The following is a 23,750-nucleotide window of genomic DNA, read 5'->3' as shown; positions in this document are numbered from 1 at the left end:
GACCGGGACATCCGTAGGGAGACCAAGGGGCTTGTTGATAAAGCTATTGTCCTCCCAACCCTGCTATATGCCTGCGAAACATGGACTGTCTACAGATGTCACATGCAACTTCTGGAACGATTCCACCAGCACTGCCTCCGGAAAATCCTGCAAATCTCTTGGGAAGACAGGTGGGGAAATGTCAGCGTGCTGGAAGAAGAAGCAAAGATCACCAGCATTGAAGCGATGGTCCTCCACCATCAACTCCGCTGGACCAGCCACGTTGTCCGGATGCCTGACCACCGTCTCCCAAAGCAGTTGCTCTACTCTGAACTAAGAACGGAAAACGGACTGTTGGTGGGCAGGAAAAGAGATTGAAAGATGGGCTCAAAGCCAATTTCAAAAATTCTGGCATAGACACTTAGAACTGGGAAGCCCTGGCCCTTGAGCGCTCCAGCTGGAGGTCAGCTGTGACCAGCAGTGCTGCAGAATTTGAAGAGGCACGAATGGAGGATGGAAGAGAGAAACTTGCCAAGAGGAAGGTGCATCAAGCCAACCCCGACCGGGACCACCTTACGTCTGGAAACCGATGCCCTCACTGCGGGAGAAGGTGCAAATCAAGAATAGGGCTCCACAGTCACCTACTGACCTACCGCCAGGACACCAGTCTTGGAAGACTATCCTTCTCAGACAACAAACAAACAAACAAAACACAAAGTTTGCAAGCTTGGTAGTGGATTAAATGTCCTTTGAGCAGTCTCTGGCCCCTTGGAGTGCCTCTGGTGTTGCTGCAAGAGTGTCCTCCCTTGTGCATGTGGCAGGGCTCAGGGTGCATTGCAGCAGGTGGTCAGTAGTTGGCTCTTCTCCCCACTCGCATGTCGTGGACTCCACTTTGTGGCCCCATTTCTTGAGGTTGGCTCTGCATCTCGTGATGCCAGAGCAACACAGACCTGTGCTTTTCATCTTAAGAACAGGCAAGCATCCCGAGCTCTGAGGATTATTACCTGGGAAGGAATCCCACTGGAGCATTGCAACGCACCCACATCCCTGGGAGTCACTCTGGACCATTCTCTGACCTACAAGAAGCACTGCCTGAACATCAAGCAAAAAGTGGGTGCTAGAAACAATATCATACGAAAGCTGACTGGCACAACCTGGGTATCACAACCAGACACAGTGAGGACATTTGTCTTTGCGCTTTGCTACTCTGCTGCTGAGTATGCATGCCCAGTGTGGAACACATCTCACCACGCTAAAACAGTGGATGTGGCTCTGAATGAGACATGCTGCATTATCACGGGGTGCCTGCGCCCTACACCACTGGAGAAATTACACTGCTTAGCCGGTATCGCACTACCTGACATCCGCCAGGAAGTAGCAGCCAATAGTGAAAGGACCAAGGCAGAGACATCTCCAGCTCATCCCTTGTTTAGGTATAAGCCAGCACCTCAACGACTTAAATCAAGAAATAGTTTTCTAAGATCTACAGAGACAGTCGCTGGAACACCCCAGCAAGCGAGAGTCCAAAAGTGGCAGGCTCAAACCCAGAACCTGATACCAGATGAGAGACTCCCCCCTGGGCACACAGAAGACTGGGCGACTTGGAAGGCGCTGAACAGACTGCGCTCTGGCACCACGAGATGCAGAGCCAATCTTAAGAAATGGGGCCACAAAGTGGAATCCTCGACATGCGAGTGTGGAGAAGAAGAGCCAACCACTGACCACCTGTTGCAATGCAACCTGAGCCCTGCCACATGCACAAGGGAGGACCTTCTTGTGGCAACACCAGAAGCACTCCAAGGGACAGATCCTGCTCAAAGGACATTTAATCAACTACCAAGCTTGCAAACTTTGTGTTTTGTTTGTTTGTTTGTTAAAAAATGCAATACAACAGTTTGGTTTGCTTCTGACACGATAAATAAATAAATAAATAATGCAGGATCTCCTAAGTAAGTAAAGGAAGGCACCATCCATACCCTCCCAACAGATGGTCATCCATTCTCTGCTTATAATACTCCAGAAAGGAAACTCCCAGCATTCTAAATTGTTGACCACGTGGGTGGTGGGAGTGGTAGTCCAGAAACATCTGGGGAGAGGGTTCGAAATCACCCACCTGCCAAATATCTACAGCCATGGCTCAAATCCACCACCAGGTGTCACCAAAGCTATTCCTAACCTGTTGCCAGCTTCATGACCTTGGGTTGTAGGTTTTTCGGGCTATATGGCCATGTTCTGGAAGCATTCTCTCCTAACGTTTCGCCTGCATCTATGGCAAGCATCCTCAGAAGTTGTGAGGTTCATGTCCTTGCTTTGCTGTTGTTGGCGTTCAGATTGCTTCTGGAGATCCAACGGTGAAGCTATCACAAGGTTTTCTTGGAAGGATTTTTTTCAGAAGGGATTTGCCCTTGCCTCTCTTTGAAGTCCAGGGAATTGTAGCAAAACCTCTGTTTAAGAAACCAGTTCTGGATCCTAATCTCCCCTTTCTGGGCAAGGTTTTGGAGAGAGTGGTGGCCTCTCCGCTCCAGAGTATCTTGGAAACAAGCTTTTCATAACACCTAGTCCAGTGTTTCTCAACCTGGGGGTCGGGACCCCTGGAGGGGTCGCGAGAGGGTGTCAGAGGGGTCACCAAAGACCATCAAAAAACACAATATTTTCTGTTGGTTCTATGTGGGAAGTTTGGCCGAATTCTATCATTGACGGGATTCAGAATGCTCTTTCATTGAAAGTGAACTATAAATCCCAGCAACTACCAACTCCCAAATGTCAAGGTCTATTTTCCCCAAACTCCACCAGTGTTCACATTTGGGCATATTGAGTATCTGTGCCATTGTTTGAGTCCACAGTGCTCCCTGGATGCAGATGAACTACAACTCCAAAACTCAAGGTCAATGCCTACCAAACACTTCCAGTATTTTCTCTTTGTCACGGGAGTTCTGTGCACCAAGTTTCGTTCAATTCCATTGTTGGTGGGGTGCAGAAAGCTCTTTGATTGTAGGTGAACTATAAATCCCAGTAACTACAACTCCCAAATGACAAAATAAATTCTCCCTCCAACCCCACCAGTATTGAAATTTGGCATATTGGATAAGGTAAGGTAAAAGTTTTCCCCTGACATTAAGTCCAGTCGTGTCCAAGTCTGGGGGTTGGTGCTCAATTTCTAGGCTGAAGAGCTGGTGTTGTCCATAGACACCTCCAAGGCCGACATGACTGCATGGAGCTCTGTTATTGGGTATTTGTGCCAAATTTGGTCCAGTGAATGAAAATACATCCTGAATTTCAGATATTTTCATTATAATTCATAACAGGAACACAACTACTGTTAGGAAGTAGCAACGATAAAAATTTTATGGTTGGGGGTCACCACAACATGAGGCACTGTATTAATGGGTCACGTCATTAGGAAGGTTGAGAACCACTGACCTAGTCCCTCTGAAGATGCTTGCCATAGATGCAGGCGAAATGTCAGGAGAGAATGCTTCCAGAACATGGCCATATAGCCCTAAAAACCTACAACACCTCCATAGTTATGTAGACTTGCACTTCATCTCATGCCCTCATTCCATGATTACAACTCTGCACTTATCCCACTCCCTCGTCCTATTGTTTACAGCCTGGCCACTAGGTTAGTGGACCTGATAACAAAGCCAGCAGACCTGATGGGATCCCTGCTGAAATTTTTAAAGGAAGTCCTGAGCTGACACAACAACTCCACCAGCTCATAGAATCCCATTCCCTGATCGCCTGGCCACTAGGTCAGTGGACCTGATAACAAAGCCAGTGGACCTGATGGGATCCCTGCTGAAATCTTTAAAGAGGGGGGACCTGAGCTGACACAACAACTCCACCAGGTCATAGAAAAAGACAAAGGAATGGCTAAGAAATACAGCTTAATGCTGTAATATTACAAAATGTCAACCATTTCTGCTCCCTTGGCAACCAGCTCTCCACAAAAGTCAACATTGACACTGAAATACAACACTGCCTGAGCTCTGTGAGTGCAGCATTCTTCCGAATGAAGCAGAGAGTGTTTGAGGACCAGGACATCCGGAGGGAGACCAATGGGCTTGCCTATAAAGCCATTGTCCTCCAATTACCCCAATTCTGTTGTTGGTGGGGTCTGAATGCTCTTTGATTGTAGGTGAACTATAAATCCCAGTAACTACAACTCCCAAATGACAAGGTCTATTTTCCCCAAACTCCACCAGTGTTCATATTTGGTAATATTGGGTATTTGTGCCAAGTTTGGTCCAGATCCATCATTGTTTGAGTCCAAAGTGCACTCTGGATGTAGGTGAACTACAACTCCCAAACTCAAGACCAATGCCCACCAAACCCTTCTAGTGTTTTCTGTTCATCATGGGAGTTCTGTGTGGGAAGTTTGGCCCAATTCTATCATTGGTGGAGTTCAGAATGTTCTTTGATTGTAGGTGAACTATAAATCCCTGCAACTACAACTCTCAAATGTCAAGGTCTATTTCCCCCAAACTCCATCTGAGTTCACATTTGGACATATGGAATATTTGTGCCGAGTTTGGGCCAGATCCATCATTGTTTGAGTCCAGAGTGATCTCTGGATGTAGGTGAACTACAACTCCCAAACTCAAGGTCAATGCCGACCAAACCCTTTAATGTTTTCTGTTGGTCATGGGGGTTTTGTGTGGGAGGTTTGCCCCAATTCCATTGCTGGTGGGGTTCAGAATGCTCTTTGATTGTAGGTGAACTATAAATCCCTGCAACTACAACTCCCAAATATCAAGGTCTATTTCCCCCAAACTCTATCTGAGTTCACATTTGGACATATGGAGTATTTGTGCCAAGTTTGGTCTAGATCCATCGTTGTTTGAGTCCATAGTGCTCTCTGGATGTAGGTGAACTACAACTCCCAAACTCAAGGTCAATGCCCACCAAACCCTTCTAGTATTTTCTGTTGGTCATGGGAGTTCTGTGTGCCAATTTTGGTTCAGTTCCATCATTGGTGGAGTTCAGAATGCTCTTTGATTGTAAGTGAACTATAAATCCCAGTAACTACAACTCCCAAATGTCAAGGTCTATTTCCCCCAAACTCTATCTGAGTTCACATTTGGGCATATTGAGTATTCATGTAGAGCTTGGTCCAAATCCATCATTGTTTGAGTCCCGAGTGCTCTCTGGATGTAGGTGAACTACAACTCCAAAACCAAAGGACACTGTCCACCAAAGCCTTTTTTTTTTCTGTTGGTCATGGGAGAACTGTGTGCCAAGTTTGGTTCAATTCCATCATTGGTGGAGTTCAGAGTGCTCTTTGATTGTAGGTGAATTATAAATCCCAGTAACTGCAACTCCCAAATGTCAACGTCTATTCCCCCCCAAACTCCATTTTATTGTAAGTGCACAATAAATCTCAGTAACTACAACTCCCAAATGTCAAGGTCTATTTCCCCCAAACTCCATCTGAGTTCACATTTGGGCATATGGAGTATTTGTGCCGAGTTTAGTCCAGATCCATCCTTGATTAAGTCCATAGTGCTCTCTGGATGTAGGTGAACTACAACTCCCAAACTCAAGGTCAATGCCCACCAAACCCTTCTAATGTTTCTGTTGGTCATGGGAGAATGTGTGCCAAGTTTGATTCAATTCCATCATTGGTGGAGTTCAGAGTGCTCTTTGATTGTAGGTGAACTATAAATCCCTGCAACTACAACTCTCAAATGTCAAGGTCTATTTTCCCCAAAGTCCACCAGTGTTCACATTTGGGAATATTGAGTATTTGTATCAAGTTTGGTCTAGATCTATCATTGTTTGAATCCACAGTGCCCTCTGGATGTAGGTGAACTACAACTCCCAAACTCAAGGTCAATGCCCACCAAACCCTTCTAGTATTTTTGGTTTTTGGTTTTTGAGTTATGCTAATCCCACTAACGAACATGACATTTTCTATTTCTATAGATTGGGCCGGCTCTGCTTTGCCAATCCCTTCCTGGCAAAAGCGGGACTTTCCAAGCCTCTGATTTCTTGGAAACCAAAGTGGGTGGAAACCATTGCAAGCTCTGCCCGCCTTCCCTTATTGCCCTCCTACCACTGGGATTACTGGAAAGAGGATTGACCCTCCCCGTTTGGATACTACAGCTCCCAGAATCCCCAACCGGCACGGTCGACGACTACTCTAGACTCCATTGCCCACCAAAGCTGGCTTTTCCCAAACCAAATAAGCCAGGAATTGAGTTTTAAAAAAGACTTCCTGGCAACAAGAAACAAATTGCAAAAGTTGTAGCAAACTAGTAGCAAACTTGTAGCAAAGACGGTTTGCCATCATTTCAACTACCACGGCTCAGTGCTATGGGATAATGGGAGTTGTAGTTTCACTAAGGGTGCATTTCGACTGCAGAATGCATGCAAGGTAACACTTGGAACTGTCGTGGCTCAATGCTATGGACTAATGGGAGTTGTAGTTTCACTAAGGGTGCAGCTACATTGTCGAATTAATGGAGTTTGAACCCACTTGAACTGCTGTGGCTCAATGCGATAGAATAATGGGAGTTGTAGTTTCACTAAGGGTGCATCTCGACTGTAGTATACATGCAATGTGACACTTGGAACTGCTGTGGCTCAATGCTATGGAATAATGGGAGTTGTAGTTTCACTAAGCGTTCAGCTACATTGTCGAATTAATGCAGTTTGACCCCACTTGAACTGCTGTGGTTCAATGGTATGGAATAATGAGAGTTGTAGTTTCACCAAGGGTGCATCTCAACTGCAGAATGCATCCAACTTAACACCTGAAACTGCCGTGGTTCAATGCTGTGGAATAATGGGAGTTGTAGTTTCACTAAGGGTGCATCTCAACTGTAGAATGCATGCAATGTGACACTTGGAACTGCTGTGGTTCAATGGTATGGAATAATGGGAGTTGTAGTTTCACTAAGGGTGCATCTCCGCTATCGAATTAATGCAGTTTGACCCCACTTGAATTGACATGGCTCAATGCTATTGAATAATGGGAGTTGTAGTTTCACTACATTGTCAAATTCATGTAGTTTGACCCCACTTGAAGTGCCATAGCTCAATGCTATGGAATAATGGGAGATGTAGTTTCAGTAAGGGTGCAGCTACATTGTTGAATAAATGCAGATTGACCCCACTTGAACTGCTGTGGCTCAGTACTATGGATTAATGGGAGTTGTAGTTTCACTAAGGGTACATCTCAACTGTAGAATGCATGCAATTAAACACCTAAAACTGCTGTGGCTCAGTACTATGGATTAATGGGAGTTGTAGTTTCACTAAGGATGCATCTTGACTGCAGAATGCATCCAACTTAACACCTGAAACAGCTATGGCTGAATACTATGGAATAATGGGAGTTGTGGTTTCACTAAAAGTGCATCTCCACTATTGAATTAATACATTTGAAGTGCTATAGGTCAATGCTATGGAATAATGGGAGTTGTAGTTTCACTAAGGGTACATCTCCACTGTTGAATGCATGCAATGTAATACTTGGAACTGATGTGTCTCAATTCTATGGAATAATGAGAGTTATAGTTTCACTAAGGGTGCATCTCTGCTGTTGAATGCATGCAATTTAACGCTTGGAACGGCTATGGCTCAGTGCTATTGAATAATGCGAGCTGTAGTTTCACTAAGGGCGCATCTCTAGTTGAATGAACACTTGGAACTGCTATGGCTCAGTGCTATGGAATAATGGGAGCTGTAGTTTCACTAAGGGTGCATCTCTATAGTTGAATGAACACTTGGAACTGCTATGGCTCAGTGCTATGGAATAATGGGAGCTGTAGTTTCACTAAGGGTGCATCTCTATAGTTGAATGAACACTTGGAACTGCTGTGGATCAGTGCTATGGAATAATGGGAGCTGTAGTTTCACTAAGGGTGCATCTCTATAGTTGAATGAACACTTGGAACTGCTATGGATCAGTGCTATGGAATAATGGGAGCTGTAGTTTCACTAAGGGTGCATCTCCACTATTGAATTAATGCAGTTTGGCCCCACTTGAACTGTCATAGCTCAATTCTATGGAATAATGAGAGCTGTAGTGGGGTGAAACAACAGCACTCTTTGGCAGAGAAGACCTCAGGACACTTCAAGTCCCAGAATCCTATAGCACTGAGCTGTGGCAGTTCAAGTGGTGCCAAACTGCATTCAGTTGACCGTGCAGACGTGTCCTGAGCGAAGTGCCTTTCATGGGAAGGGGGAAGAGCCTCTTTTCCCAAGCTCTGATTCAGACAGGGCTGAATTGTTTCTGACCCCGATGGACTGGGAAGGGCGCAAAAGGAGAAACTGGTCTCTTGACTGCTGAGTCACAGCCTGGAGTGGCTTTGATGATTTCGCACTCGGTCCCGCCTGGATGCCTGGGTGGGGCTGCCCCACGCCACTTCCCCGCCTGAGGCAACGGGCGACCAACAGTGGCCAACTTACTTACTTACTTAGGTGATCCCTCGTAGTAGTCAGAGGATGATGGTCCTCCAAGTGTAGTGTCCTGGTGGTGTCTCCATAGGTGACTGTGGAGCCCTCTTTTTGATCTGCATCTTCTTCCGCAGTGAGGGCATTGGTTTCCAGACGGAAGGTGGTCTCACTCGGGGTTGGCTTGACACGCCTTCCTCCTGGCACGTTTCTCTCTTTCGCCCTCCATTCATGCCTCTTCAAATTCTGCAGCACTGCTGGTCACAGCTGACCTCCAGCCGGAGCGATCAAGGGCCAGGGCTTCCAAGTTCTCAGTTTTTGAGGTTGGTTTTGAGCTCATCTTTCAATCTCTTTTCCTGTCCTCCAACATTCCATTTTCCGTTCTTGAGTTCGGAGTAGAGCAATTGCTTTGGGAGACGGTGGTCGAGCATCCGAACAACATGGCTGGTCCAGCAGAGTTGATGTTGGAGAACCATCGCTTCAATGCTGGTGGTCTTTGCTTCTTCCACACACTGACATTTGTCCGCCTGTCTTCCCAAGAGATTTGCAGGATTTTCCGGAGGCAGCAATGATGGAATCGTTCCAGGAGTTGCATGTGACATCTGTAGACAGTCCACGTCTCGCAGGCGAATAGCAGGGTTGGGAGGACAATAGCCTCATGTGAAGGGTGTTTGCTTGCATTCATCTCCCAAATTCCTTCCCATTCTGGAGGCAGTGCTGATGGAATCGTTCCAGGAGTTGAGTGTGACTTCTGTAGACAGTCCATGTCTCGCAGGCGTAGAGAAGGGTTGGGAGGGGAATGGCTTTACAAACAAGCCCCTTGGTCTCCCTACCGAGCTCCCAGTCCTCAAACCCTCTCTGCTTCGTTCGGAAAAATGTTGCACTCGCAGAGCTCAGTCGGTGTCATATTTCGGAGTCAATGTTGACTTTGGTGGAGAGGTGGCTGTCAAGGGAGTGGAAAGGGTCAACATTTTGCAATGTTACACCATTAAGCTGTATCTCTGGCATTGGAGAGGGATTGAAATATTCACACCTAGCTCCAGCAGACAAGAGTCCTTTGTCCCACCCTGGTCATTCCACAGATATATAAACCTCTTTTCCTAGTTCCAACAGATCTCACTACCTCTGAGGATGCTTGCCATAGATGCAGGCGAAACGTCAGGAGAGAATGCCGCTAGAACATGGCCATATAGCCTGAAAAAACCTACAACAACCCATTATTATTATTATTATTATTATTATCATTATTATTATTATTATTATTATTATTATTATTATTATCTCTGCCTTAACATCACAAACCACAGGTGTGGACAGTAGAAAAATAACTTTATTGACACATCAGTAAATAAACTCAAAAGACCCCTTTTAATTTTATTACCACGCGACGGTCAGGGGGGCCGGACGTTTCAAGTATCGCTCCTCATCAGAGCAGAGAGAAGGACGTTTGCCAAGGGAAGGATGATGGGCCGCTCACAATCCAACACTGTCCCCAATTCGGCACTTCCTGATGAACTCCCCATTACATTCAATTGCAAAACAAACTGGAAAGTGCAAAAGGAGGGAAGGCAGCCTAGCACCACTGTAATGGCCCTGGCCCCATGAGACGGCATCCTGAAGGTTGTAGTTTCCCAAGGACCTTGGAAATCCTTGCCAAAAGGTGCATCTATACTACAGAATGAGTGCAACTTGGCACCACTTGAAATGCCATAGCTCAAGGCTGCGGAATCATGGGAGTTGCAGTTTCCCAAGGTCCTTAGTAACCCTCTGTTGAAGTGTGTATCTATACTATAGAACGAATGCAACTTGGCACCACTTAAAGTGTCATTGCTCAAGGCTTTGGAATCATGGGAGTTGTAGTTTCCCAAGGTCCTTAGTAACCCTCTGTTGAAGTGTGTATCTATACTATAGAACGAATGCAACTTGGCACCACTTGAAATGCCATAGCTCAAGGCTGCGGAATCATGGGAGTTGCAGTTTCCCAAGGTCCTTAGTAACCCTCTGTTGAAGTGTGTATCTACACTACAGAACGAATGCAACTTGGCACCACTTAAAGTGTCATTGCTCAAGGCTTTGGAATCATGGGAGTTGTAGTTTCCCAAGGTCCTTAGTAACCCTCTGTTGAAGTGTGTATCTATACTATAGAACAAATGCAACATGGCACCACTTGAAATGCCATTACTCAAGGCATTGGAATCATGGGAGTTGCAGTTTCCCAAGGTCCTTAGTAATCCTCTGTTGAAGGGTGTTTCTACACTAGAACGAATGCAACTTGGCACCACTTGAAGTGCCATTGCTCAAGGCTTTGGAATCATGGGAGTTGTAGTTTCCCAAGGTCTGCTGAAGGGTGTTTCTACACTATAGAATGAATGCAACTTGGCACCACTTGAAGTGCCATCGCTCAAGGCTTTGGAATCATGGGAGTTGTAGTTTCCCAAGGTCTGCTGAAGGGTGTTTCTACACTATAGAACGAATGCAACTTGGCACCACTTAAAGTGCCATCGCTCAAGGCTTTGGAATCATGGGAGTTATAGTTTCCCAAGGTCCTCAGCGATCCTTTGCCAAAGAGTGCATCTACACTACAGTACGAATGCAACTGGGCACCACTTAAAGTGCCATAGCTCAAGGCTACAGAATCATGAGAGTTGTAGTCTCCCAAGGTAACGCTCTGTTGAAGTGTGTATTTACACTATAGAACGAATGCAACTTGGCACCACTTGAAGTGCCATTGCTCAAGGCTTTGGAATCATGGGAGTTGTAGTTTCCCAAGGTCTGCTGAAGGGTGTTTCTACACTATAGAACAAATGCAACTTGGCACTCCTTGAAGTACCATTACTCAAGGCTGCGGAATCATGGAAGTTGTAGTTTCCCAAGGTCCTTATTAATCCTCTGCTGAAGTGTGCATCCACACTATAGAACGAATGCAACTTGGCACCCCTTCAACTGCCCTGGCTCCATGTGATGGCATTCCGAGAGGCTGTAGTTTTCCAAGGTCTTGAGCTGTCTCTCCCCAAGAGTGCAAACTACAGCTCCCTTGGCCTCATAGCATTAAGCCATGTGGTTAGAATGGTTCCAAACTGCATTAGTTCTGCATCATAGATGCACCCACAAAGTGTCTCCGAGACTGAGTAATCGATTCCAGCTTTGACGCACTCCTTGTGATGTCTAAGGATTTTTAGGGAATTTCTGAAATTGCCTTCCTTGAAATGCACCTAAGAATTTCCTACCGAGAGGAAATCCCCCGCTTTCCCCCAGCGCTCTCCACTTCTGCAACAATACTTCCGGACCTTGATGATTTGGCAACCCACCGCTGGGAAATCTGGCAAGAGGATTGGGAGCAGGGAGGACCGAACGTGGTCTTAAAGCTTTCCCGTTCCAAGCCCAGCCGTGCGCAATGGGACATCCCTTCCACCAGATGGGGAGAAAGGCCTGCAACCAGTTGTCATGCCCTAAACAAGCGGGGAAAATCCCACTCCCCAGTTTGCAACTTAAGAGGAATGTTTAAATAAAGGATAGAATTACATCCTGGGGGCGGGTGGGTGATGGGATGTGCAATCCATGGACAGGTGGGTGGGACTAGCAGCCCACAGGTAGATGATGCGACTTGCAATCCACTGTCAGGTAGGTGGGACTAGCAAGCCATAGGTGGATGCTGGGACTTGCAATCCTTGGGTAGATAATGGGACTTCCAATCCACTGGCAGGTGGGTAAGACTAGCAAGCCATGGGCGGATGCTGGGACTTGCAATCTTTGGGGTGGATGATGGGACTTGCAATCCGTGGACAGGCGAGGAGGACTAGCAGCCCATAGGTGGATGATGGGGCTGGCAATCTTTGGGTGGATAATGGGACTTGCAATCCATGGACAGGTGAGTAGGACTAGCAGCCCATAAGTGGATGATGGGACTTGACATCCATAGACAGACAGGTGGGTGGGACTAGCAGCCCATAGGTGGATAATGTTACTTGCAATCCATGGATAGGCAAGTAGAACTAGCAGCCCATAGGTGGATGATGGGACTTGCAATCCTTGTGTGGATAATGGGACTTACAATCCACAAGCAGATGGGTAGGACTAGCATCTCATAGGTGGATGATGGGACTTGCCATTCACAGACAGACAGGTGGGTGGGACTAGCAAGCCATAGGTAGATGATGGGACTTGCAATACATGGGCAGGCAAGTAGGACTAACAGCCCATAGTTGGATGATGGGACTTGCAATCCACAGGCTGGTAGGTAAGACTAGCAAGCCATAGGTGGATGCTGGGATTTGCAATCCTTGGGTGGATAATGGGACTTGCAATCCATCAGCAGATGAGTAGTACTAGCAGTCCATAGGTGGAGGATTGGACTTGCAATCCATAGATAGGTTGGTGGGACTAGCAAGCCATAGGTGAATGCTGGGGCTTGCAATCCTTGGGGTGGATAATGGGACTTGCAATCCACAGGCAGATAAGTAGTACTAGCAGGCCATAGGTGGATGATCGAACTTGCAAGCCATAGATAGGTTGGTGGGACTAGCAGGCCATAGGTGAACGCTGGGGCTTGCAATCCTTGGGGTGGATAATGGGACTTGCAATCCACAGGCAGGTGGGCAGAACTAGCAACTCATAGGTGAATTATGAGACTTGCAATCCACGGACTAGTAAGTGGGACTAGCAAGCCATAGGCGGACAATGGGACTTGCAACCTGTCGATAGGACTCTCAAGCCATGAGTGGATGATGGTATTTGCAATCCATGGATGGGATCTACAACCCATGGATGAGTGCATGGAGACTCGCTATCTGTGGATGGGACTAACAATCCATGGGCAGACAATAAGACTTACAACCTGTGGGTGGGACTTGCAACTCATGGGCGGTGGATGGGACATGCAACTGGGTTGAATGGATGGGACTGGCAATTCCTAGGTGGGCGATGGGTCTTGCAATCCATGGTCCTAGCACACCGCAGAGGGTCATCTCAGGCTCGATGGGAGTTGCTACACACCAAAAATCTTTGAGCAGCGTCCCTGTGAAGCATCAACATTCCTACTCCAGGAAGTGATCCTTGGGCATCCTCTTCCCATGGACTTGCAAGTCCACGCAAACATTCCTCGGAGGTGATCGGAATTCGTGTTGTGCTCGGAATCTTTAGCAGCAAAGTGCAAAAGCCTCCGTTGTCCTGTTGCCTTGTGCCGGAGAGCATTCTGGGCAAAGTCAGTTGTCGGAGAGCATCCACCCTCTCGCCTCCTTCTTGTCAACTGCCCCGAGGGTCACTGCCCCGAGGACAAGGCCACTGCCCCGGAGAGTCCAGTGGCTCCTGCAATTGGTCCACACCAATGCTCCTGGGCTGCACCTGATTGGCCAAGGACTCCGAGGACACGGCGAGGAGTGAGGGATTCACGCCGACCGGGATCAGCGGGAGAGGATGAGGCGAAAGGCCGTGGCCAGAGCTCACAAACGGGTAGAGGGAGAAGGCCGGGTCCATCATGCCCTCGGTGACCGGTAGGTAGTACTTGGGCCCCCCCCGAAAACTCATTGGCTGCTCTGCAGCGGGAGGGGAGGGGCTCCTTTCCGGTTTCACGCCCTGCAAATGGGTGGTCCTCACTGAATCACTGGACGACATAATGCTCTCCGGCTTCTGATTGGCCGAAACGAGGGGCTTCGGGGTCCGGGCCGGGCTCGGAGTCGTGGGGCACGAATCGGGAGAAGAGCGCAGCAGACCTGGAAAAGGGGAACAAAAACAACCCATCAAATCACATTGGCTTAACAAAGACGATCTATGCTGATGATTGTGCCATCACCGCTCAAGCAGGGAGCTTTGAGATGGTAGAACAGAAGCTCTCTGAAGCTCTAGGTGTTCTCATAGGAAACCTGCTACAAAACAGGAGCTTTTTGGTTGAGTTCCAGGGCCAGAGAAGCAGATGGCGGAAACAGAAGAACGGCCTGCCTCAGGGGAGCGTGCTTGCTCCATCCATGTTCAACATCTACACAAATGACCAGCCACTGCCAGAAGGGACAGAGAGTTTCATCTATGCTGATGATCGTGCCATCACCACTCAAGCAGGGAGCTTTGAGATGGTTGAACAGAAGCTCTCCGAAGCTCTAGGTGCTCTCACTGCCTATTTCAGGGAAAACCAGCTGATCCCTAATCATATATCATATATATAATATCACAAAGGACTACCATCTCACCCGCCTCATAGAAAACCTGCTACAAAACAGGAGCTTTTTTGTTGAGTTCAGGGCCAGAGAAGCAAATGGCGGAAACAGAAGAACGGCCTGCCTCAGGGGAGCGTGCTTGCTCCCTCCATGTTCAACATCTACACAAATGACCACCCACTGCCAGAAGGGACAGAGTTTCATCTATGCTGATGAACGTGCCATCACCGCTCAAGCAGGGAGCTTTGAGATGGTAGAACAGAAGCTCTCTGAAGCTCTAGGTGTTCTCATAGGAAACCTGCTACAAAACAGGAGCTTTTTTGTTGAGTTCCAGGGCCAGAGAAGCAGAAACAGAAGTACGGCCTGCCTCAGGGGAGCGTGCTTGCTCCATCCATGTTTAACATCTACACAAATGACCAGCCACTGCCAGAAGGGACAGAGAGTTTCATCTGTGCTGATGATCGTGCCATCACTGCTCAAGCAGGGAGCTTTGAGATGGTAGAACAGAAACGCTCTGAAGCTCTAGGTCAGTGGTTCTCAACCTGGGGTCCCCAGATGTTTTTGGCCTTCAACTCCCAGAAATCTTAACAGCTGGTAAACTGGCTGGGATTTCTGGGAGTTGTAGGCCAAAACCATCTGGGGACCCCAGGTTGAGAACCACTGCTCTAGGTGTTCTCATAAGAAACCTGCTACAAAACAGGAGCTTTTTTGTTGAGTTCCAGGGCCAGAGAAGCAGAAACAGAAAAACGGCCTGCCTCAGGGGAGCATGCTTGCTCCATCCATGTTTAACATCTACACAAATGACCAGCCACTGCCAGAAGGGACAGAGAGTTTCATCTATGCTGATGATCATGCCATCACTGCTCAAGCAGGGAGCTTTGAGATGGTTGAACAGAAGCTCTCTGAAGCTCTAGGTGTTCTCATAGGAAACCTGCTACAAAACAGGAGCTTTTTTGTTGAGTCCCAGGGCCAGAGAAGCAGATGGCGGAAACAGAAGTACGGCCTGCCTCAGGGGAGCGTGCTCGCTCCATCCATGTTCAACATCTACACAAATGACCAGCCACTGCCAGAAGGGACAGAGAGCTTCATCTATGCTGATGATCGTGCCATCACTGCTCAAGCAGGGAGCTTTGAGATGGTTGAACAGAAGCTCTCCGGAGCTCAATGTTAGTGGAACATTGGTCAGAAATTACAAGATGCCTTGTGATAAGATTGTCACCAAACCCTATCTATTTGGCAATTGCAACTCTGTCCTGCAGTGACATGTATTCCATCTCCTTCCCCTTTAAGAAAGAATCCTAGCCAAATTCTAACTTAATGGTATGTCGTGATCGTGACATCCTGACTGAATCATCCTGGCTGAATCAATTCTCTCTCTATGACATTTTGAAGTCAGCAGAGGGCGCTGGAAACCTTATATTGGAACTTGTGAAGCAACAAGTTCTAATAAGGACACTGAGAAGAGGGGGGAGATAATAATAATAATAATAATAATAATAATAATAATAATACCACCTTTATTTATACCCCGATACCATCTCCCGAAGGACTCGGTGTGGCTTACAAGAGGCCGAGCCCAAATACATCAGCAAAACACAACAACAACAATACAATGATAATAATAATAATAAAAACTCATAAACAAAGCAAAAAACATTAACAATAACACCGCGGGGCATTAATGGGCAGGAAAGGTGTATAAAAGGAAGTGATGGTGGGAAAAAGTCAGTAGTGTCTGTACAAGCAATATATCCATTTCAAAGCAAAACGGCTTGTGAGTAGTTATTTAATATTGCTATATAGATCCTACAGTCTGACAATGGACTTGTAGTTAACAGACTGGTTCCAGTGATCCTACTGACCGGTGTAAGTCGGACGGAGAACTGGACATCTATCCAAGCCAAATGGTAACTTAATGGTAGTGAATGGACTGGCTCCAATGGCCCTACTGACCGGTGTAAGTCGGACGGAGAACTGGACATCTATCCAAGCCAAATGATAACTTAATGGTAGTGAACGGACTGGCTCAAGTGACCCTACTGACCGGTGTAAGTCGGACGAAGAACTGGAGATCTATCCGTGCCGTTTGTTGGGGATGATCCATCTTGGCTGTTATCCGGAGCCGGTCCAGAGCGGGAGGCTTTCCCTCTCAGGATGTCAATCACCTGAAGGAAGAAGAAGCAAGAAAAGAGGATGTCACCTTGACTTTGCACTGAAATCATGCCTTATCTAGAATTCTGAAATAATCCAAAACAAGAGGGAGTGGCATTGAGAGTCAAGACAAAGATCCACCCAGAGAAAAGTGTTCTTACCATATATACTGGCTGCAGAGGGAAGCTGATGAGGAAACACAACCTACAAACGATCTACAGACCCACTAAGAAAATCTAGAAAATGCTCCATTCAGCAAAGGACAAGAGGGATCCTCTCACCTCTGCAGGAGTCTACCGTATACCATGCAGCTGTGGACAAGAAGTCTCCATAGGGACCACCAAATGCAGCAGCATTGCCCAACACATGCATCAAGGAACATGAAAGGCACTGCAGACTACTTCAACCTGAGGAGTCAGCCATAGCAGAGCACCTAATGGACCAGCCTGGACACAGCAGATTATTTGAGAACACAGAAATGCTGGACCACTCTCACAACCACCACGTCAGACCACACAGAAAAGCCATTGAAACACACAAGCATGTGGACTATTTCAACAGAAAGGAGGAAGCCATGAAAATGAACAAAATTTGGCCAGTTGCAGCATTCACACCTGACTCCAACAGACAAGAGTTCTTTCTCCCACCCTGAACCTCATTCTACAGATATATAAACCGCATTTCCAAAGTTTCCAACACACCTCACAACCTCTGAGGATGCCTGCCATAGATGCAGGCGAAACATCAGGAGAGAATGCTTCTGGACCATTGCTAGACAGCCTGGAAAACTCACAGCTTTCTGATGTTTCAAAATACCCAAACGTAATGTCATGCACAACATTATTTTGTTAAAATATTGTATACAAAAAGGACTTTCGGGGTATGGATATATGAAACCATAAATGAATTTCATGTTTAGACTTGAGTCCCATCTCCAAGATGTTCCTGAGCATTTTGGAAAAGGGAGACTCCTCCTGTAACTGGCCCCAATTAAAGTACTAATTTATTTATTTATTTATGTATATTTACCTGACTTCTATACCGCTGTTCTCAGCCCGAAGGCGACTCACAGCGGTTCACAACAAATACGAACAGCAAAAATTCAATGCTACCGTATAGAAACAGTTAACAACCTAACACACGACACAATTAATAAACAGTCACTACAATACCCATTCACTGTCGTCTCGTCATCAAAAACATGTTCCAGGTTCGTCATCCATTGTTCCATTCCAGTGTTCATTAACCAATCATTGTACTAATTATTCGAACGCCTGCTCAAACATCCAGGTCTTCACCTTTTTGCGGAATACCATTAGAGATGGTGCTACTCTAATGTCCGTAGAAAGGGCGTTCCACAGCCGAGGAGCCACCACCGAGAAGGCCCTATCTCTCGTCTCCGCCAGCCGAGCTTGAGAAGCAGGCGGGATTGAGAGCAGGGTCTCCCCGGAAGATCTCAAAGTCCTGGTGGGTTCATAGGCAGAGATGCGGTCGGATAGGTAGCTTGGGCCGGAACCGTTTAGGGCTTTAAAGGCCAACGCCAGCACTTTGAATTTAGTAGATCGGTAGCCAGTGGAGTTGGCGCAACAGGGGGGTGGTATGCTCCCTGCGCTCCGCTCCTGTTAACATCATGGCTGCCGAGCGTTGGACTAGTTGGAGCTTCCGAGCTGTCTTCAAAGGCAACCCCACATAGAGAGTGTTGCAGTAGTCTAAACGGGATGGAACCAGAGCGTGGACTACCGTGGCCAAGTCAGACTTCCCAAGGTACGGGCGCAGCTAGTGCACGAGCCTAAGCAGTGCGAATGCTCCCCTGGTCACCGCCGAAACCTGGGGTTCCAGGCTCAGCGATGAGTCCAGGGTCACATCCAAGCTGCGAACCTGCATCTTCAGGGGGAGTGCGGCCCCGTCCAGCACAGGCTGTGACCCTATGCCCTGTTCGGCCTTACGACTGACCAGGAGGACCTCTGTCTTGTCTGGATTCAGTTTCAATTTGTTCACCCTCATCCAGACCGTCACAGCGGCCAAGCACCGGTTCAGGACCTGAACAGCCTATTAATGACACTACGGAACATGATTTTTGTAACCTGAAACAATATATGCTGCAATTGGCCTTCCCCGTGTTTTTAGCTTGCAGGTCCCACCATGCGGCAGGGCCAAGGATTATGGGAGTTATAGTCCAAACTGAAGACTGCCAGCCAGCGACGGCAACCTCTCCAAGCCCCTTGTTTTGCTCTCACTCACCCGCTTGTTCTTGGCCACCATCAAAGGGGTGTCGTTGTGGTAGTTCTTGAGGCTGCCGTCCGCCCCGTTGCGGACCAGGAGCCGGAGCGTGTCCAGAAGGCCTCGTCCGCTGGCTGCGTGGAGCGCCGTGTTGCCACCGTAGGATTGCGCATTGACGTTGGCACCATGCTGCAAGAGGGGAACGAAAACCACACCACTTTTATGGGCTTTCAGATCAACTCCAGCCCTCTTATTGATCTCCCTCGCAGTTGGGTTGGCCAGGTTTCTTCATTGCCTCCCTCTGAGGCTGTGTGTGTGTGTGTCTGTGCATGTACATAGTCAGACAGAAAGACAGATAGATGTACACATATATAGCCATATACATAGATACAAGGGTTGAATGAAAAGTAATGCCTCCACCTTTGTAACTCCTCAACAGACCGCAGTACTAGTATGCAGCAGGTACTGGCTTGTTCAGTAGACTCTTCTCTACAGTTCCCTTTTGACAGAAAGCATTAGCATTGAATGGTTGTGTTGTTAAAGTGCAAAGTATGGAACCCTGAGCAGATGGTCAGTCAATGCGACTTAAGTAATGTATGCGGCAGGTACTGGCTTGTTCAGTAGACTCTCCTCTACAGTTCCATTTAAGTGGGAAGCCTTAGCATTGAATGGTTGTGTTGTTAATGTGCGATCTTTAAACTTACTCACCCAGCCCTCTTATTGATCTCCCTCGCAGTTGTGTTAGCCAGGTTTCTTCACTGCCTCCCTCTGAGGCTGTGTGTGTGTGTGTCTGTGCATGTATATAGTCAGACAGAAAGACAGATAGATGTACACATATATAGCCATATACATAGATACAAGGGTTGAATGAAAAGTAATGCCTCCACCTTTGTAACTCCTCAACAGACGGCAGTACTAGTATGCAGCAGGTACTGGCTTGTTCAGTAGACTCGCCTCTACAGTCCCATTTTGACAGCAAGCTTTAGCATTGAATGGTTGTGTTGTTAAAGTGCAAAGCATGGTACCCTGCGCAGAATTGGAAGGGAACTCCAAGGGTCATCTAGACCACCCCCAATTTCTGTTTGAAACCCTTCCATGAAGGATTTTTTGTTCCTTTACCAAGGAAAAGCATTTTGTAATTGAATGAGACCAAGAGAGTAAACAAACCCGCCTCACCTTGAGTAGTAATTCAACCATTTCCAGGTTGTTGTTCTCTACGGCGTGCAAAAGGGGAGACCGCCCACTCTTAATATCCTGGAAATGAGGAGACAACAGGTGGGTTATATTGCATTGCACACCTGGGTTCGAATTTTAGTGCAAAATCACAAGCATCATCACACTCATTCTGTGCACCATTCAAATGTGGATGATGTGCATTCAAAAGCTAGCCTTTTTTGGCACAGGAAAGACTTTCTGTGTTAGAGACAAATAATAATAACAACAACAACAACAATAATAATAATAATAATAATAATAGTTATTTATAACCTGCCACCATCTCCTCATAGGGGACTCGGGGCAGCTAACATGAGGCCAAGCCCAAAATAATACAACATAATAGTAATACTAATACTACTACTACTAATAATAATAATAATACACTTTATTTATGACCCACCACCATCTCCCCAAAGGGGACTCGGGGCAGCTAACATGAGGCCAAGCCCAAAATAATACAACATAATAATAATAATAATAATAATAATAATAATAATAATAATAATACACTTTATTTATAACCCGCCACCATCTCCCCAACTCTAGGATTCTAGGATTCTGCACACAATGATCATATGTAAATTGTGCACAGAATGTACCCTGAATTGCAAACATACCCACCAGGTCCCTTCCAACTCTAGGATTGTATGATCTCCCTAACTGTGAGAGCTGTTCAGCAGTGGAACTCTCTGCCCTGGAGTGTGGTGGAGACTCCTTCTTTGGAGGCTTTGAAACAGAGGCTGGACGGCCATCTGTCGGGGGTGCTTTGAAGGTGATTCTCCTGCTCCTTGGCAGAATGGGGTTGGACTGGATGATGGCCCACCAGCTCTCTTCCAACTCTAGGATTCTGCACACAATGACCATATGCAAATTGTACACCGAATGCATCCTGAATTGCAAACATACTTTGGAGGAAGCGGTTGTCTGATCGTCCCCTTGGCCCAGTCCCAGAATCTGCTTGTCTTATATCTCTGGGGTTGGACTTGAGACTGGCGGCTCTTTGGGGCAGAGACCTGTCCTCTTGGACTCTGCAGAAGATCCCCGCCTGGAGAGATAAGGCTCCCAAGAAGCCTGCTTGGCGTTGTAACTTCTCCAAGCCCGTTTCGTTTGGAGAGGTGAGAAGGCATGTCTATCCTGTGGAATGAATGCAGTTTGGACTGCCATGGCTTCATAGAATCATGGAATCCTAGAATCCGAGAGTTGGAAGAGACCTCCTGGGCCATCCAGTCCAACCCCATTCTGCCAAGAAGCAGGGATATTGCATTCAAAGCCCCCCCGACAGATGGCCATCCAGCCTCTGCTTAAAAGCTTCCAAAGAAGGAGCCTCCACCACACTCCAGGGCAGAGAGTTCCACTGCTGAACAGCTCTCACAGTCAGGAAGATCATAGAATCATAGAATCATAGAGTTGGAAGAGACCTCCTGGGCCATCCAGTCCAACCCCATTCTGCAAAGAAGCAGGAACATCACATTCAAAGCACCCCCGACAGATGGTCATCCAGCCTCTGTTCAAAAGCTTCCAAAGAAGGAGCCTCCACCACACTCCGGGGCAGAGAGTTCCACTGCTGAATGGCTCTCACAGTCAGGAAGTTCTTCCTCATGTGCAGATGGAATCTCCTCTCTTGTAGTTTGAAGCTATTCCTCCATTGCGTGCTAGTCTCCAGGGAAGCAGAAAACAGGCTTGCTCCCTCCTCCTCCCTGCAGCTTCCTCTCACATATGTATACATGGCTTTCATGTCTCCTCTCAGCCTTCTCTTCTTCAGGCTAAACATGCCCAGCTCCTTAAGCTGCTCCTCATAGGGCTTGTTCTCCAGACCCTGGATCATTTGAGTCGCCCTCCTCTGGACACATCCCAGCTTGTCAATATCTCTCTTGAATTGTGGTGCCCAGAATTGGACACAGTAATCCAGTTGTGGTCTAACCAAAGCGGACTAACCAAGGCGGAATAGAGCATGGGGGGCATGACTTCCCTAGATCTAGACACTAGGCTCCTCTTGATGCAGGCCAAAATCCCATTGGCTTTATTTGCCGCCACATCACATTCCTGGCTCATGTTTAGCTTGTTTCTTTTTGTGAGAAGACCGAGGCAAAGAAAGCATTAAGTAGCTCTGCCTTTTCCCTATCATCCCCTGTCAGCATTGCCCCATCTTCTCCTCGAAGAGGCCCTATCGCCTCCTTATTTTTCCTTTTTCTACTGACATAAGAAAAGAAGCCCTTTTTATTGTTTTTAATGTCCCTGGCAAGCCTTAGCTCGTTTTGTGCTTTAGCCTTGCGGACCTTTTCCCTACAGGTGTTGGCTCTTTGTTTGAATTCTTCTTTGGTGATTTCTCCCTTTTTCCACTTCTTGTGCATGTCTCTTTTGTGTCTTAGCTCAGTTAGAAGCTCTTTGGACATCCAGTCGTAGCTCAGTTAGAAGTTCTCATGATATGGGATCCTGGCAGTTGTAGTTCTACAAAGGTCTTTGGCCTTGTCTTGATATATTAACACTGTTGAAAGAATGCAGTTTGAGGCCACTTTGAATTGCTGTGGCTCTATGCTATGGGATCCTGGGAGTTGTAGTTCTACAAAGGTCTTTAACCTTGTCTGATATATCAACATTTTTGAATGAATACAATTTGGCACCTCTTTGACTGCTGCGGCCCTGGGATCCTGGAAGTTGTAGTTCTACAAAGGTCTTTGGCCTTGTCCTGATATATTAACACTGTTGAATGAATGCAGTTTGGCACGTCTTTGACTGCTATGGCCTTGGGATCCTGGGAGTTGTAGTTCTACAAAGGTCTTTGGCCTTGTCCTGATATATCAACACTGCTGAATGAATGCAGTTTGAGGCCACTTTGAATTGCCATGGCTCCATGCTATGGGATCCTAGAAGTTGTAGTTTTATAAAGGTATTTGGCTTTGTCCTGATATGGCAACATTTTTGAATGAATGCAGTTTGGCACTTCTTTGACTGCTGTGGCCCTGGGAGTTGTAGTTCTACAAAGGTCTTTGGCCTTGTCTTGATATATTAACACTGTTGAATGAATGCAGTTTGGCACTTCTTTGACTGCTGTGGCCCTGGGAGTTGTAGTTCTACAAAGGTCTTTGGCCTTGTCTTGATATATTAACACTGTTGGATGAATGCAGTTTGGCACGTCTTTGACTGCTATGGCCGTGGGATCCTGGGAGTTGTAGTTCTACAAAGGTCTTTGGCCTTGTCCTGATATATCAACACTGTTGAATTAATGCCATTTGAGGCCACTTTGAACTGCCGTGGCTTCATGCTACGAGTTCCTGGGAGTTGTAGTTCTACAAAGGTCTTTAGCCTTGTCCTGATATAGCAACATTTTTGAATGAATGCAGTTTGGCACCTCTTTGACTACTGTGGCCCTGGGAGTTGTAATTCTACAAAGGTCTTTAGCCTTGGCCTTGGGATCCTGGAAGTTGTAGTTCTACAAGAGTCTTTGGCCTTGACCTGATATATCAACACTGTTGAATGAATGCAGTTTGAGGCCACTTTGAATTGCCGTGGCTCCATGTTATGGGATCCTAGGAGTTGTAGTTTCACAATGGTTTTTGGCCTTCTGATTTGACAACACCGTGCAACGAATGCAGTTTGGCACCTTTTTAGCTGCCATGGCTCCATGCTATGGGAATC

At 46.9% G+C, this 23,750-nt stretch overlaps 1 protein-coding gene across 1 annotated transcript in view; it reads right to left on the bottom strand.

The window, feature by feature from the left end:
- Window positions 1–9,691: 9,691 nt before the first annotated feature.
- LOC132780441 (B-cell lymphoma 3 protein) overlaps window positions 9,692–23,750 on the bottom strand; it is a 50,055-nt gene continuing 35,996 nt past the window's right edge. Inside the window, exons 6-9 of the mRNA XM_067461159.1 lie at window positions 20,073–20,150; window positions 18,918–19,085; window positions 16,570–16,690; window positions 9,692–14,087 (exon numbers count right to left, since the gene is read on the bottom strand). Coding sequence (XP_067317260.1) covers window positions 13,621–14,087; window positions 16,570–16,690; window positions 18,918–19,085; window positions 20,073–20,150 — 834 coding nt within the window. The 3' untranslated portion in view covers window positions 9,692–13,620. The remainder of the gene's footprint in view (window positions 14,088–16,569; window positions 16,691–18,917; window positions 19,086–20,072; window positions 20,151–23,750) is intronic.

Source organism: Anolis sagrei, chromosome X (assembly GCF_037176765.1).
Source record: "Anolis sagrei isolate rAnoSag1 chromosome X, rAnoSag1.mat, whole genome shotgun sequence".
NCBI classification, from domain to species: domain Eukaryota; kingdom Metazoa; phylum Chordata; class Lepidosauria; order Squamata; family Dactyloidae; genus Anolis; species Anolis sagrei.
This window is presented reverse-complemented; position numbering and strand designations above follow the sequence as displayed.